The sequence below is a fragment of the Schistocerca serialis genome, chromosome 5 (genome assembly GCF_023864345.2).
Source record: "Schistocerca serialis cubense isolate TAMUIC-IGC-003099 chromosome 5, iqSchSeri2.2, whole genome shotgun sequence".
NCBI lineage: Eukaryota > Metazoa > Arthropoda > Insecta > Orthoptera > Acrididae > Schistocerca > Schistocerca serialis.
Window position 1 is genome coordinate 686,779,671 of NC_064642.1, and position 17,352 is coordinate 686,797,022.

Sequence of the window (17,352 nt, forward strand, 5' to 3'; positions counted from 1 at the left end):
CATGTTCAACAGTGCACTAATTCTGAAGAGCCAAATGAGTATTATATTTGGTTTCTTGATCTAATATGATGCACACTGAATGTAAAAACCATGTTGTGCATCTTTTTACTTGCAACCTAGGATGTCTTGTAGAACAAAAATGTGTCCTAATTTGGGTCTTACTTTTTAATACACAGACTGAGTACCACATGTAAGCTGCAGATAGAGTCTTTAGATCTGTTCAATAACTGTGTGTGTGTAACAGGTCTTCAGTGTGTATTTTACAGAAACGTAATTTAAGATGGAATGAAGGAAATGGATGGGGAATGGGAATTCACCATGAAAACTCTCTTTGCCATGAAGAATTAACACCAATATTTATCAAATAAACACAGTTCACATTTTTTTATAATTATTTTATAAAACATAAAAAGTTTGATATCCAACAAATATAACTAGGAAAAACTCCCCTGGTACAAATAAGCAATGCCAGGCACCAGGAAGTGGCTGATGGTAATTTTTTTTTCTTTTGAGTCCCTGGTGCAAACAAACAGTGAGCGAAGGGCAGGCAACAAATGAGTTCCCAAGCGGCGAGCTAGCATTAACAGCCACTTCCCGCCACCCAGAGTACGTCATACAAAAATTAGAAAAATGTACAAAAATTCATAAAAATAGTAGTAGGTAGTGGATGAAATGCACACAAAGTACCCCATATTAATATCAGAATACTAACAAGTGCTTTTCTGTTTACCTAGCAAAGTGAACTAGAACAGTTAGGTGATACCCTCAGGGGCAATGGGATTCTACAGTCAACACAGCAAGGGCTGCAAAACTCAGTTAATTCCACTAAAAACCCTGCTTATCTACAGAATTTCTCGATTTACTGAGGGGTACTTTTCCCATCCTATTGCCACAACTGTCCTAATGTCACAGGGCAAGTCTTCCACAGATTATTCCCTTGGCTTGTTGGACATGGACAGCTTTGGGAGTCACTTTTAGCTCTTGCAGCTAGCACGAGTTATGAAGATGGTAACAATCCACCAAATACCTTAACAAAGTGAATTCAAATTGCATAAGATGTATGTCACTTATTACACACTTACATGTTGCCGAGGGAATTTCTTACAGTATTGCACTAGACAGTAATAATGGAGAATAGTGGTCATTTGCATTATTCTGCATACAAAGTTCAATAGCTTAGCGTAGGGATCTTTGGGTTATCACAATCAAAATAATTATCTATTACTGTACAACAAGAGATCTCTATCACAAGCTGTTGTGGGGAGATATGTGGTTTGTTCTCCTCTCAGCAAAACAGCCACTAAACTTCACTCGTCTTTCAACCAAAATATTCCAAATTTTCCAACAAGTCTAGGGTATACATCCAATGCCAATAGCATTAGGACGAAGGTAATATCCTGTTGCAGCCTGAAAAGGATGGGGATAGTGGAGGCATTGCAGGGTAATACTCTGCAAACCATACAGAAATTTTCACGTATACCCAGAAAAGGACTATTTCACATAGTATGAATAATTCAGTATACAATAATACTGCACAGTAGTAATAACTAGAGGTTAAGTGTAACAAGAAACTTAAAAAAAGTCTTTATATATTCTCCTGCTCATGAGATGCATAGTATTACTATTTTATATCAAGAGTTATGTGTGAAATTAACAATTTTTTCTTCTCAAATGTACAAAAAATAAAAAATATACATAATCTAAAAATGAAGCACCATGTAGTTTTGGATGAATATAACCTCTGTATCGACTAATACATTAGATAAAACATGTACAGGACATAGAAAGGACAAAAATTTACATGACTGGTTTTTTTTCTTTCAATGTCCAGTTCTTTACAATTGTTACTCAAAAATTGAATTTTGTTGTAGCTGTATTTCAACAACTCTTTTATGTTTGGATAAGAAAATAGATATACACATTTATAATCCAGAATTATGAAATGCTATTGGAATTGTGTACATACAGGATATGCAAACCTCTCTCTAAACTACAAGAAAATGGGACAAAATTTTGAGTATCCAATAATGTTAATGCCTTTTACTGAATGAAATTTCCATTTAATCAGGTAACTTGGAAACAATTTTAACATTATATATCCCATTTTCATGCAGCTACTCAGCACCTTTGTTATCTGACCAGTTCCTACAGTTCATACACTTCCACAGTAGCACTTTGTAAGGCCAAAAGTAGACTTTATAAACAAGTAAAGCATTACAATTTCTTTACCTACAACCATAAATTTCATTTCCATGTTTCAGATGTAAAAGGTGACATACCCTGTCTACAACACACCTTTCACTGTGAAAGTGCTCAGTAATTTAACATTCCACATGTATTGCTATACAAACAGAACTGACAGCATTCGTACTGAGACTGAACGTATGATAACCCAGACAGCCAATTTGGAACACAAAATATAGCATGTAACATCCAACCTTAGTATTATTACAGGAGGAGTTCATGATGCATACATTTACACAGCACAAACCAGTTTGTTACAATTCTAAAACTAACAACAGGATAATGAATCAATCACTATATGCTCATTTTGATAAAGCGTCCTCATTTGAGTGCCAAAAAGCCTCTGTGTTTAACAAGAAAGATGGTAGAAAATCAAACTGTCAGACCTGCTGATAATGCGCCAGATTCTACTTGCTATATAGTTTAAAATTTTTGTTTACCTCCATGACACTATTACTTAATTTAGTGGCATGTCTGTTATTATATTCCTATGTTCACACAGAAACCTGTACTTTTGGTGTTTGTGCTGCTGAGGCATATCCTACCATTAGGAGGCAAACCTATAAAAGTTATTGATTGATTACATTAGAATACATGGAATCATCACACTGGAATATTTTATACAATTTTATGAAGTCTTATTAAAAAAGTTAAATATAGTGCTAAATGTTAAATAAGTTACCCAAGGCTACAAAATAATCACGTGTAGATTTTGTATTAAATACAACTATCACATAACATCAACTGTTCTTTTTTTATATATTTAAATTGCGGTATTCTATTTGTAGAAAAGATACAGTATATTAGGCCAGCCTATCATCTGACCATTTTTCTCTCCTTTAAGAGTTGGGTGAATGGCTAACTTCCCTCAAGGGTCCCAAGCGTACTCATTGCAATTTTAAAGATTGCCACAGACAAAGTAGGATTACTCTATTTATGCAAGTATAAAAACAAGTATAAAACTTGAAGCCAATCTATTATGTATATTCTTCCTATCTGCCAACCCTTTGCCTCACTTTTCAATTTGGAAAGCCCAGCATTACACTGCCATGGACCAAGGAGACATTGGCTGCTAAGCAGCAATTATTAATGGTCGTCACAACAACAAATAAACTCTAGGATCACATCTTGCCATGCATATCATGAGGTTCATTTCATTTATATGCATTTCAAACAAAAACAAAAAGAAACAATTACATCTACAATATAAAACTCATTAAACGAAGAGCAACATAACTAGTTTAGGAAAGTAAAAAAGTTAAAATACAGAATCTTTTCAATCAATAAACTGAATAAATATTTCAAACACATATAACTATTTAACAGTTAAAAATCAGTATTAAAAAAGGTCACTGAGAAATCTAAAAATAAGCAAGGTAATATTGCTTGCTGAAACGCCTCTTTTCTTTTACAAAACTAAAACTCTGTACATCTTCCCACACCCCAAATTGATGGCACCAAACAATAAAAAAATTAACACTTTTCTTCCCTGACACCTACAACGAATTTTACAACAGCTAACAGGGCTATCATATGAGCCTAAAACTCCAAGAGACGTATTTAGAAATTCATTCATATTTCATTATGCAAAATTATCGTAATCCCTTGGAATTTGAAGCATTATAAACAGTACAAAAGGGGGAAGTTATATATCTTTTACAAACAATGTGATATAAAATGAATAATTATTTGTACCAAAATGGTAGTTGGTTATGTCAATTACTGTCACCAATATTCCCAAGGTAGGAACCAGTATGTTTCTACACCAAGACCAAAGCTTGCCCCAATACTAACCCCAACAAATGACTAGAGAACTAACCAGGCAAACCCAATGTGCACAAGTGCTACAATTAAAATTTACACAGAAATTTGCTGGATTTGAAATTATAAATCTTGTCAGAACTGGTGAAAAAGGGCATCAGAGTAACAACCATAACCCAATGCAGTGTTGGAATAAAGTGCACCAAACTTTGGTACATGACTACAATAAGTATCATAAACAGGTTGCAGTTTGCACCATTTTGCACTACATTAGACAACAACTATTGAAAAACATATCAATTTATATTTATATTTTATCTATGTAAATTAAAAAAGGAAAATATCTGTATAGAAAAGCGATCCACCCGACGAAGAATGCAGTGGGTTTCACGAAAGAAGGAGCATCTTTACATTAATGTTTCACATTTTCTTTGGTATGGGGAGATCACGTGCAATTGTTGTAAACACGAGAAGGAAAGTGAGAATATACACTACCTCTGCTTGCTTTAAGCACTCGTCTCTCCGTCGAGATAAGGAGGTGCGCTAAGAGGAAAAGACAAAACACAGAGGTTTGACCTCCTCTGGCATAAGATAAGAAATGACTATAGATATGGGTTTTTTTTTTTCCTCCCGGGGAGGTCAATCTAATGCCAGCAGTTCGTCTCTTCCACCTGCACAGAGAACGACTAATTTTAAAAATTGAAGAAAAATAGAAAACTAAAAGGGTCATACATTTCCTGCCGGGCCACTCCAAATTTTCTTTCTCACACATTTACATCACACCCTTAACTAAGATAACAACAGCAGTATAAAAAACTTTAACACTCAAAAATACAAATCTATGGAAAAAGACTACATTCGTGCAAAGTACCTACATGACTTATTACACTTTTTATCACACAGATTACGAGAAGATGGGCAATTCTTTATGTAAAATGCCCTTTACAACTAACATTTTTTCCATACAAAACAAGCCCTTCCAAACAATGCTTGATTGACACATTTGAACAAAGGATTATTAAAAAGAAGGGTGAGTCCCATTCCATATAAGGGTATTAGTTATTGACATTTGGCTCTCCATATGCAGAGCAAAAATGCACATAGCATTCATGAATCAATGCGGAAATTACCTGCATCGTCCACGAACTGAGGTAAGACACACAACATGGAAACATCGAGGTTCTACTCGAGTGAGTTAGAGGTTGGATAAAATGGTAACCCGTGCCTGGCAAGTGAAGTAGCATCCACACCCTCTGTTTGAAGGAAACTAGATGACTAAACATTGGCCAGATATAGCAGTGAATGAGCAATTACACACGGGCATATATCTGCAACTACGCCAGAATAAAATAATGTCACTGACCATCAATGTAGGCCCACTTCAAGTGCACTATACCAGTCTTTAAACAGAAGGTACAGTTGGCAAGAGTTACCCATACTATGATACATGATGTTGGTACACCTATGACATTTACAATACACTGAGGGGGAACAGCCTGAGCATTTCTATGGGATGACACCTAAAATATGGACTATTTTTCTGTATAATTTTCCATAAAATCTACCAAGGATACAAATTACTACATAGCATTATGTATGCACGTCACATTCAAAATGGCTGTGACACCATTTACTGGATCGCTGAATTTTCTCTGCTTTTGGTTTTAAGCTTTTACCATCAATTTGCTCATAAATAGAAAATTTTAAAACTGTTGAAATGAAGTAGCATTTCTGAAAGGTGACTGGATGACAAAAAAGCCAAGATAAATATATATATAATATATATGTATATTTAAATATATATTTTGTATATCAGCTGACGATATACGTAGTTTAAAAATGTGTGCACGATAAAGCTACAAAAGTTAAATTAGTTTCTCTGCCAATATCTTCTCTTAAATACATCATAAATATTGTAATCAATATGTAAGGTATGTAGTACAATACCTAGGACACGTATAAAAAAGTCAGTCGAGGACTTTCATCCACTGACAAATAGTGACACGAGACTTTTAACGGTAAGTGTCTGTTGGTGGCAAAAATTCATTATGTACAAAAATGAGACCTAAAAAATAAATATGAAAGGTACACTTCTCAATATGAAACAAATTAATACAAGAATACTACATTATTTTTACAGTGACTATTTACACCAGGATATACGAAAATCACAAGGATAAGGGAAAGCAGGAAATAGACCAGGAGATGGGCAAGCTTGCTTTCTAAACAGGCTGTACACACTTTGTACGACAAATACAAAAGTTGATTGAACTATCAATGCATATTTACAAATACCCTGAAAATTCACAAAAATTCTGCACGAATATTGGCAGAGAAACTAAGAAATCACACTGTTACACCTGCTACGTACATTTTATATCGACATTATCAGTGGCCACGACAGGGATTTCTTTCTTTTTTGCCTCATGCAAACTGGCGAGTAATTAAAAAGAGTAAGTTGTCCAATGTACAATCCGTTCGATCGGGCTACATTGTGAAGGACTCATTCTTTAAAAAAGATATTTAAGAATGTGTGGTTACATACCGTATATGTATATATATATATTTTACTATATAATTGTATGTCTATGTATATATATATAAACAGCGATGAAAACAGCTAGCCTACAGTTGTTACGACGGTGGTCTCCTGCGACGCGACAACACACTTGCTACAGAATTTTTCTATTTGCCGTATTTGCCCAGTAATTAGTGCAGTGAAGTGAAGTGGGTGCCACATCAGAGCCGTTCGTCACACACAGAGCTAGGGCGCTCCAACGTTAACACCAGCGGAACGGCACAGCCCTCGGTCTATCTGCTCCTTCCTTCACTAGAGGTTTGTGGAATTCACGTCCTGGTCTTGAGTGGATTGTAGCCCAGCAGTGTTCACAGTAGTACTACAAAAGAAACCATGTTTAGTTTTTTGCAAATGGTTTTATGAATGAAGATTCTGTCAGTTATCTTCAAAAACATTCACTAAGCATGCAAGATAATAAATATTACAAACTTTACCTCTAGCTCCTCTTCTCTTGAACAGAAATAGGATACAAGTGATTCCATAATAACGTTTAGACTCATAAAATTTTCAACCTCACAGGCATACAAGGTAAAGGGCAATCCACAGGAAAAGCAGATATATGATACATGAAGTTCTGTGTAATACAAATGCCATACTAACAACATATATCTTTCAACTAGTGCGAGGTAGCATTCTTTACTTTTCTTGTTCCTGTATCAGTTTTAATTCCGCTAAATACTATCTACAGACAGCAGCATGGCCTAATTTCTCAGCTGTGTATTCCATCCCTGGTATCAACACAACTTTTGTCTTTTATTGTCTTCTCATTGCCAGATAACTAGCAAAAACTTTGCTACAATGTCAAAAATAAATGAGTGGATTACAAGTGATAGGTTAAAACTCCATGCTGGGCTAGGACTTTAGTTTGGATTCCTGCTTTTCCCATGTAGTGTCCATTACTTTAAGTCTAGGAGGTGCTAGACCTAAGGCAAGATGGAACAGCCTCTACAGAGGCTCAATGGACTTGTGAGAAGCTTGTGGTGAATTGAAGCTGAGTCAGTGACTGGGATATGTTTGGGTAGTGAAATGGGTGCCGCTCTAACTGAAAAAGCCAGCAATCTGGATAAAAGTACCACTTTCTCACATTGTTAACATATCACATACTTATAAGATCAACACAGTGTACATTACGCATAAACAGCGTGCCTGTAAAATAATGTCTCAATTTCTGTGGTATGTTATAAGAGTTTGATTTAGGTTTCTCTTGATGGGACATCTACAACTGTTAATATTCATCACCAATAATAAAATCCACTACAGTTTTTTACAACTGTGGCAGATTTTATGACTGACGGATTTTAATTTAGAATATTTACAACAAATCATACATTTGACTGAAGGTAAACTAACCTAATTTTTCTTACAAATATTAAATATGCGCACCTTTAGTTTTACAGCACACATTCAATGAAAATCCAATTCTTTCCATACTTTGATTAACAAGTCTGGAGTAATGGAAGCAATAGCCTCTTCAATTTTGTTTCTCAACTATGGCAAATCATTAGGGAATGGGATAGCATAGACACGACCTTTTATAAAGTCCAAAAGGGAAAAATCGTGAGATCAGGTGAACATGGAGGTCAGTGGAAAACAGTTCTGTCACACCGACCATTATTATGACCAATCCAACAATAAGGGACTTCAACGTTCAACCACTCTGATACAAAGAGATGTTGTTGGGGACGGGCTCCATCTTGCTGCTAAGTAAAGTTTTCAGGTTCACATTCTAATTGGGGAAAGAGCCATTCTTGTAACATATTAAGAAAAGCCACTTGTCTTATGGTAGCTTCACTTATTCGATGTCAGGGTACAGTCCAGAAAAGTTTAATTCTGGGGTATATCTTTGATACTGTACAAGTTCATGAGGATGTTCTAACCCCAGATATGAACATATGGGTATATACCTTCCCACTTAGATGAAAAGTTGCCCCATTACTGAAAAGCACATGATCAAGAAATCATCTTCTTGCTGCAACATTTCACTTCCAAAGTTATGATGTACACATAGACATTTGTCTTTACAGCATGTACCAACCATAACAGGTGTGGATGCATGTGTAAGCATTTTCTTAAAAACTTCCACACTGTAATCTTTGGCAACTGAAGTTTATGATTTGCTTTCTAAACAGACTTCTTAGGACTATTAAAGTACAATGATCTGACACTTTGGGTCACTTTGGGTCATACTGTGTTTTTCCCTTTACATACAAATTGACTGTATCATTGGCAGGTGCTTTTGCCATATGGAGGATTACAGTTAAACTTCAAATGAAACACACATTGAACTTCAAATGAAACACACATTGAACTGAAATTACAGATTCACTCTTAGCAAATAGCAGAACACAGAACACTTTACACTCAGCAGTTGCCATTTTACAAATATGGTACATGTGGTGGTGCAAGTATACAACAACAAACCAGTAATTGCCCATGTGCCTATCTAAAAATATTTACAATTTTGTTTTAACTGTGACCTTGAACCAGAACTCTATAATTCTTACAGCTGACACTTTTCAAGTTTATATCTGGGACTCTATTTTATGGACACCATGTACTTGAAAAAAGAAATTATAACTTTTAGTAACTTGTTTGCTAAGTTTCCTTGTTAATCCTTTTCTCACATAGCAGTTCTGAAAATCAAATGAATTTAACTTTTATTCACATGTATAAATATGTTTTCACAATTTTCATATTTTTTATCATGTCTTTCATTACTTGTAACTTCTTTATGATTTGTGTTCCACTTTTGTGTTATGAAAACTCCAAAGACACATTTCAAAAAAAAGAAAGTCAGTCATGGCACTTCTTTAAAAGTACTTTTTGCAACTCTAAGGAAAATAATTTGCAAGTATTACGATATGAATATGTGCAGATTATGTTGCATCAACATGACTTTCCATTACTCATTACTCTAGTCTTATTTAATGCTCAACAAACTTCTTCCTCGTTAACCCTATTATATTATGCAGCAGTGATTCCTTTATAAAAGATTTCCCTTGATTCCTATGTTTGTTTTTGTTCTATTTAATGGCTTCCCATTACATAAGGAAAAGAAAATAGAGGGGGAGAAAAACAATATTTTATTTGCTTATTACCTCTCCCAGTGTCACATTCTTTGCCCATCACACGTGCAATTTGTGAAGTAGAAGCTCTGATTTCTATCAGTAAGAACTATAGTACTGTAACATCTCAAAAGCAGTGGTCTTTTTCTGGTGAAATCTACTTTTGCCTTAACACTTTTACTGTCTTGCACACACTGTTCTAGCAATACAAAGTGTGGCTGAATTTTAATTAAATTTGCCCAGTCTCAATGAAACTATCAAGAAATAATAAAAAAGAAATGCAACAAAACTCACTATATTTCAGAAATGACACACTCAAATTTTCAGGACCTACAGCTTATCAGCTTAAACTAATGAGAAAGAAGAGTTTAAATATGTCTGCTTGTGTCTGTATATGTGTGGATGGATATGTGTGTGTGTGCGAGTGTATACCCGTCCTTTTTTCCCCCTAAGGTAAGTCTTTCCGCTCCTGGGATTGGAATGACTCCTTACCCTCTCCCTTAAAACCCACTTCCTTTCGTCTTTCCCTCTCCTTCCCTCTTTTTTGATGAGGCAACAGTTTGTTGCGAAAGCTTGAATTTTGTGTGTATGTATGTGTCTGTTTGTGTTTCTATCGACCTGCCAGCACTTTCGTATGGTAAGTCACATCATCTTTGTTTTTAAATATATTTTCAGTCAATACTTAGAAAAAGGCAAGAGGTAAAAATCAATACTTAAATATGGCAAGAGGTAAAGGTAAATCATAATACTAAAAGCTGTCAAGATACTTCACAGAATATTACAGTAACAATAATAAATCTGTGTGCCTCTACAGCCTGGTGCAAGTCTTCCAGTTGGACACTGCTTCAGTGGCTTGCATCTCCCTTTGCAGTAGTTGATTACTAACGCCAACTGAGTTAATTAATTTTTAAAGGATAAACTGAGTTAATTAATTTTTAAAGGATACACTGCCATTTCACTGTATATTACTGTATTTTTCTTCTGTACAATCTAGATCTAGGCTTTCATACCATTATTGAGTACGATGTTCTTAGATCATTGTGCTCAATAATAGTATGTGAGCTGAAATATAATGTGTACAGAAGCAAAACAGACCAATACATAGCCAAATGGTGATGGATTCTTTCAAAAAACATTCCATGACTGTAGCTCAGTGCCACCGAAAAAGAGTTTAATTTAGAATTCCCATTTCTGACAGGAAGGGAGTTGTGGCGCTGGCAGTAGAACTTAAAAACAGTCAATACACAAAACTTTGTATGCCACTAGTGATTGACTGGGTAACTACAGACATGATCCACTCTGTGGTTTCCCTTGTTATTCTTTTAAATTCCACAGGAGTTCATAAATTGTAAATTATTCTATGAATATGCATTGATTGAAGCAGGAAGTATTTCAGGTGATTACTAACATTAATCATGAGGTAAAATACTGTTAACGTTGAAACAAAGGATGTAATGATTAGCAAGTACTTTATAGAAATTAAAATCTTCAGTATCCATTTACCACAGGTCTCTGAAGCCTTGCATGGGTATCTGAGGCAACACCTTCACATGTGGTACCATACAACTAAAAAATCTTTGGTACAAGAGTGATGGCTGAAGAAATGTTGCATCAGTTCAATTGTGTTAACAGTGGGGGTTCACAATCTATCAACAAGTGAGTACAGTGTACAGTGTGAACCAGAATTGGTGAAAAAACTCAACAACTTTGGGTAGCAGGAAGTCAAGCTACTTCATTATATACTGATATATTCCTCAGGATTCCTTTAGATGGATTCTGGGTGCCAAACTCAGCAACTGTTTAAGAAAAAATCATTGTAAAACTTGGAGGAAACTGACACAACATCATATGACAATGGAGTGTGACTGGTTCTTAACAACATTCACAGAAATATAAATCTCATCATTGCACTATGATTGAAATCTTCAGAAAGTGGTACGTGAACATTTGAAATATAAGGACAGAAGTTCTGGGGACTTTAAGGGAGATAAGGACTGAATATCTAAACACAGTGAACTAATTAAATTTGCTAGGAAACAGGTCTTGAAGCACAAATACATATTTTTTTAGTAAACTGTTGATTTAGTAATTAATAAAATTTCATGAAACAATTTCTGTAGTTTATGTATGTATTATTTGTTATTCTGCTCTTACCTGAAGGCATGTCACATTAGCACAGAAAAATGGTGCAAACTTTCCACCACAGCGCTGTCCCTGACATTCATCACACATCTGGTCATCAAGAACATATGGCTTCACTTCAACCTAGAGGAATGGAATAATAAATAATTACATCATCTGCAACTTCACATTAATGAACAATATAATAACATCTGAATGTGAACTACCAACAGAAGTCTCCAAAAATGAGGAAAAAAGAAACAAACACAATACAACAACTGTGGCAATTCTGAACTAGCATTATGAAAAGGAAAAACAGTGTTCAGTTAAAAGATACTATTATTTTCATTATCATCATTTTGTAAACTCAATTCAATGCATAACAATTTATAGTTTAAAGCAGCACCAAATTTAACAGATGCAATGTAGAAAAAAAACTAGGAATTTGTTACCTAAAATTTATCCCTATTGGAAGGGAATCTGTTCAGGTCAAGAGAAAGCACAGATAGTATTAAAAAGTCCCAATAAATGTGTCTTGTAATCGGAAAAACTGCATGAAATGACTTTGTTTCAGTTTAATTTTATCTCTACAATTTTAATGAGGAACATGAAATTACTGGAAGATGTCAACTCCACAACACACAATATTTTTTTAATTATTTAATAGAAACAATTACTACTTTGCTGAATGAAATCTTGTTTCAGAATGATGTGCAGCTCTTAATCAAAGGCTCTGAGGCAGAACTGCCCCAAAGTATGTATTAAAAATATTTCCAATAATGTATTTACAGAATTTAAATTATCAGAATATGTTTCATATGCTTTCCACATGGATTTAAATAACGGTGGTCAACAGTTGATATCAAGCGATATTTTTCGAACAATTAGTAGCCGGTCTAAGGCTGTGCCTTGAAATGCCTCTCACGTCTATGTAGCACAGGTTTGGGGGCATGGCTTCCTCAGAGTACAGCTCTAATTTGGTCATCCAAAAGGCTCTGGTGTTTCAGCGAAAGGGTGTCCTACCAACCCGCACACAATTTTCATTTTCCACTGCTTACATGAGAAGGGAATGAACAGTTGCTGAAACTTCACTACTGAATCCCTGTCTCTTTTTGTCTCTATTATGCTTAATTGCAACATTAATTGACATTTAGTATTTTTGTTTTCATAGTGCTTTAGAAAATTTTTTGTTTCTGCCATTGGCTATTCTATCCACCATTGGAATAAGTTTGCAAATGTCTCGCCAGAGTGCACTAGATTATGGTAACATAAATATCACTGCCTACCGAGATTTTCACAAATGTTTAGAGGAAAAACAGTGTGAAATATACCTCATGAGCGAAGTATGTTCTCTTACTTTAGTTGCCTTGCCTGATGGCTGCGGGTAATGTGGGTTATTAGCAAGTTTCTTTTTTTAAGTGTGTTATTCATGGGTTCAGTGAGGATTCTTAGAAATAACAGCAGCATAACATGAGTGCGAAAACAACACAATATAAATTCAATGTGCAACTTATCAGGTAAAATTTTGGAACATGTGGTCAGGACGAAAGTAAAGGAACTTACTGCTCGAAAACCCAATGCAAACATGAATCAAGAACAAAAACTGTGTAAATCCTGGGAAGGGAGTACATGCAGTTTTAACAGAGCAATATAAAAATACATCTGAGTCATTGTGTGTGTTTCATCACATATTTTTGTTACATGCAAGTATAAATATGACCAATATGGTGTGTAAATTCCTATGGTGGTTGTTCGGGTTGCTCATGCCACCCAATCACAGCACAAGATCTGTGACATCTTGGAAACATCACTGTTTCACAGTGCAAGCTCACAAACACTGCGGTTTCAGCACACAAAGCACTAAACATTTTAAGTTGAGAAATGCAAATAGCAAAAACATTAAGCATGCAGCTGATGTAACATACACCACATTGAAAATCTCTCCAAAACACATCTTTTAGTACAATTTGTTGGGTAAAACTGTCAGTAAATGTGATTTTTATTTTGGAGTTAGTTTTTGACATTACTTAGTAGTTGATTATGAAATGGAAAGAAGATACAATATTTAAATGTTGGCCAAAGTGTGATATTGCACCCCAGCCCTCCTGAAATCTTGGTTGTGGTGACAGACTGATCTATACTGTAGCCCGAGGTAGATTGATAAATGTCGCAGCCTTCCCCATTATGGAAACCATGAGTCGTGCCTGTTCAGAATTAAATCCATTAGTTGTAACTAATATTTCATTCCTAATGCTAGCATTAGTCTGTGTGGCTCACTTTTGGTAAGCCAGCATGAAAGTTAAAGGAACCCTAGTATATGACACAGACTTGTAGAGGACGAGGCTGTAAGGTCGTCAGTAAACTCCATACAAAGGGAATAAGAAAACAAAATGAAACTTTATGGATTGAGGGGGTATGTGATGTTATTTCAGTGAATACACTATCAACTAAAATCTACAAATAACTTGGAACTACGAGCCCACTAATAGTATGAAATTGCACTCCCTCTATGCTAGACAAATGCACCAGTTCAGTTGGGAAGTGTGTCATAAAGCCACTGCATCCTCTCCTCAAGCAAGCTGGCCTGTAACTGGCTTAAATGGTCCTTGATATCCCGAATACTGCCAGTGGGACAGAGTTGACATCTAAGCTGGTCCCACGCATGTTCCATTGGGGACAGATGTGGGAGCTCTTGCTGGCCATGGAATACCTCTACACCATGGGTACAGTTGACAGAGTTACATGCCATGTGTGGATAAGCAACGGCCTGCTCAAAAGTGGCAGCAAGATACTATCGCATGAGAGGTAAAATGTGACAATGCAGAACTCTGTGACTTTTCATTTTGCCATCAGAGTTCCTTTAGTCACTATCAGCCACAACCTGAAGTCATACCGATGGCTCCCCTCACCAAAATCCCAGCAGTAACACCACTGTGCCTCTCCAGAACACTGGAAGAATGGGACCTCTCCATGGGTCACAGCCAGACTTGGCAACGGTGGTCACCGGGGGAAATGGAAAGAAAGTAAGGCAGGAAGATTAAAGTTTAATACCCCATCAACAGTGTTGTCATTAGAGATGGAGCACAAACTTGGATTAAGAAAGGAAAAGAAAATAAACTGACCTTCCCCTTTTCATAGGACCTCTCTCAGCATTTGCCTAGAGCGACCTATAGAAAAACCTAATGCTGTCATCCTCCCAAACACAAGTCCAGTGCCGGAGCAGTGTAGAACCACCATTCATTGTTGAAAATAATGCGATGCCATTAATTGGCAGTCCGTGCTTCCCAGCACCACTCCAAATGTGGCTGTTTGTGTTGTATTGTTAACAGCATCCTACACTATGCCTGCCCTCACATTCCCTTGCACTCTAATGTCAGGCTACTGTCACATCCGAATGCCCCAAAAATCCAGATATTGCACAATTCAATCTGCTGGCCAAATGGAGTTCCACAATGAGGTCCCTTTCAAATTCTGTCAAGAGCTGATAATGCAGTCTCATACGAGTATGCAGCATCTCTGCCCCTTCACAGTGATCATTCATGAACACCCTCTATGTACAGGTTGCACACATTTACTTGGTCCCTGAGGGAAGGATGCTGCTGACAGTGGAAACTTGCGATTGTTTCACAGCACACTGGCTGCTGAGACAAGCCCAGCCTCCTTTTCCCAGAGCAGCGTCTTTATAGCTTATAAGAGAAATGAAAATGTAATGGATTAATGCATCACAAAAGTGAAACAAAAATTGATGGTCAGTTGTTAGAAAGGTCCAGGTACGGCCTTTTTACTCATTTCTGTAGATAATATTAACAATCACAGCACCACACATGAATCAACACTATATTCACAATGGTTACTCATTTTTAAGGTACACAATACTGTTTTGTAGCCAAGGTTGGCAACGAGTATAAACATTCCAGGGAGGCACAAAGTCAGCTGGCTTCAACTGATTACAGAGCGGCTCAGCAAAGGTGTGCAGCTACTACTCTAACATGCTTGGAAACAACAGTAAACACAAACAATGCTAATGCACGCTGGTGGCCTGTCTACCTGTCACAGAGAATTGCAACTGTTTCCATTTAGATACCTGCCAACAGTGTGCATGTGTACATAGTTACATTGACATATGACCATGTTTTCTGGATGCTTCACTTTTTCTCAGGCAAAGTAGACCGAGTAAATAAAATGAAACAAGTGAATGAACAAATAATGCCCTAAATATAGTTAAGATTGCACAGTGACACTTTATTAAATATAAGAAGGATCACTCAAGTGAGATAGTTATTCAAATAGCTGGTTGGGAAACAAGGAAGGTAAGTTTCAACTGTCAGATTGGACATGATATTTCTTCAAACACAATGGTAGCTTTCCTTCATGAAATGTAAGGGTTGTGCATTTAGTGCGTGCATGGTTTTGTCATGTTCGAGTTGTTCCTGATGGTAGACAGAGGGTGGGGGAGATTGGGGGAGGGGGAGGAGAGAGGAGGAGAGGGTAGAAGGAGAGAGTAAAATCCGGTGCTGGCACATAGCTTACTCCTCCCAAATGGCTTCACAAGAACCACCAATTTTAGCACCCCCAGTTAACCAATCAAAAGAGTGATCCATCAATACCATTAATTCCCTCACTCTGTGAGGCACTGCGGAGAAGTTTGGGATTCAATCCAGGACATTGATGCAAGGAACTGTGTCAAGGAAGTTTGAGTTGGGTAAAAGTAGGAGAAGAAATCACAAACTGGTTAGAATAGAAAAATATCTGAAGCAAGGGAGTATACTATGCACGCTAGTGAATGTAGTATGCAGGATATCAAGATAGGCTCATGAAATGATGACAGGAGACTCCAGACCTAAAGGAAGACTGAGAGACAGATGGATCATTGGAATCAAGCAATGTGTGAAGAAGAAAGGAGACAACTGGCAGAAAATGGAGAGAGAAACCGGGTGAGAGGAAAGGAAAAGATGGAGAGTCACATGTTCCGAACAGTCTCAGTCAGAGGTTGGAAACTGCAGAAGAAGAAGAAGAAGAAGAAGAAGAAGAAGATGATGATGATGATGATGATGACATTGGTGGACTGACAATCAGAAACTATATGACACCACTTTCATCCCCTTGATAGCCAAATACTGATGAAAATTTCTTCTACCAAAAGAATTCAAACCAACTATGTTTCAATCGAGCACTACCACATTAGCATGTGTTAGTGACCTTGGCTATGGAGATAGATAATGACTCGAGTGGCAAAGCTGAATTGATTACAATCAAAAACACGAAAAGGACAAAAAAAATTCTTGCATAATGGTTGTTGTTGTTGTTGTGGTCTTCAGTCCTGAGACTGGTTTAATGCAGCTCTCCATGCTAATCCATCCTGTGCAAGCTCCTTCATCTCCCAGCACCTACTGCAACCTACATCCTTCTGAATCTGCTTAGTGTATTCATCTCTTGGTCTCCCTCTACGATTTTTACCCTCCATGCTGCCCTCCAATGCTAAATTTGTGATCCCTTGATGCCTCAGGACATGTCCTACCAACCGATCCCTTCTTCTAGTCAAGTTGTGCCACAAACTTCTCTTCTCCCCAATCCTATTCAATA

At 36.6% G+C, this 17,352-nt stretch overlaps 1 protein-coding gene across 1 annotated transcript in view; it reads right to left on the reverse strand.

Moving 5' to 3' along the window:
• Positions 1-330: 330 nt before the first annotated feature.
• Positions 331-17,352, reverse strand: part of LOC126481528 (translational regulator orb2) — a 469,762-nt gene continuing 452,740 nt past the window's right edge. The window contains exons 7-8 of the mRNA XM_050105336.1: positions 11,803-11,913; positions 331-6,902 (exon numbers count right to left, since the gene is read on the reverse strand). Coding sequence (XP_049961293.1) covers positions 6,786-6,902; positions 11,803-11,913 — 228 coding nt within the window. The 3' untranslated portion in view covers positions 331-6,785. The remainder of the gene's footprint in view (positions 6,903-11,802; positions 11,914-17,352) is intronic.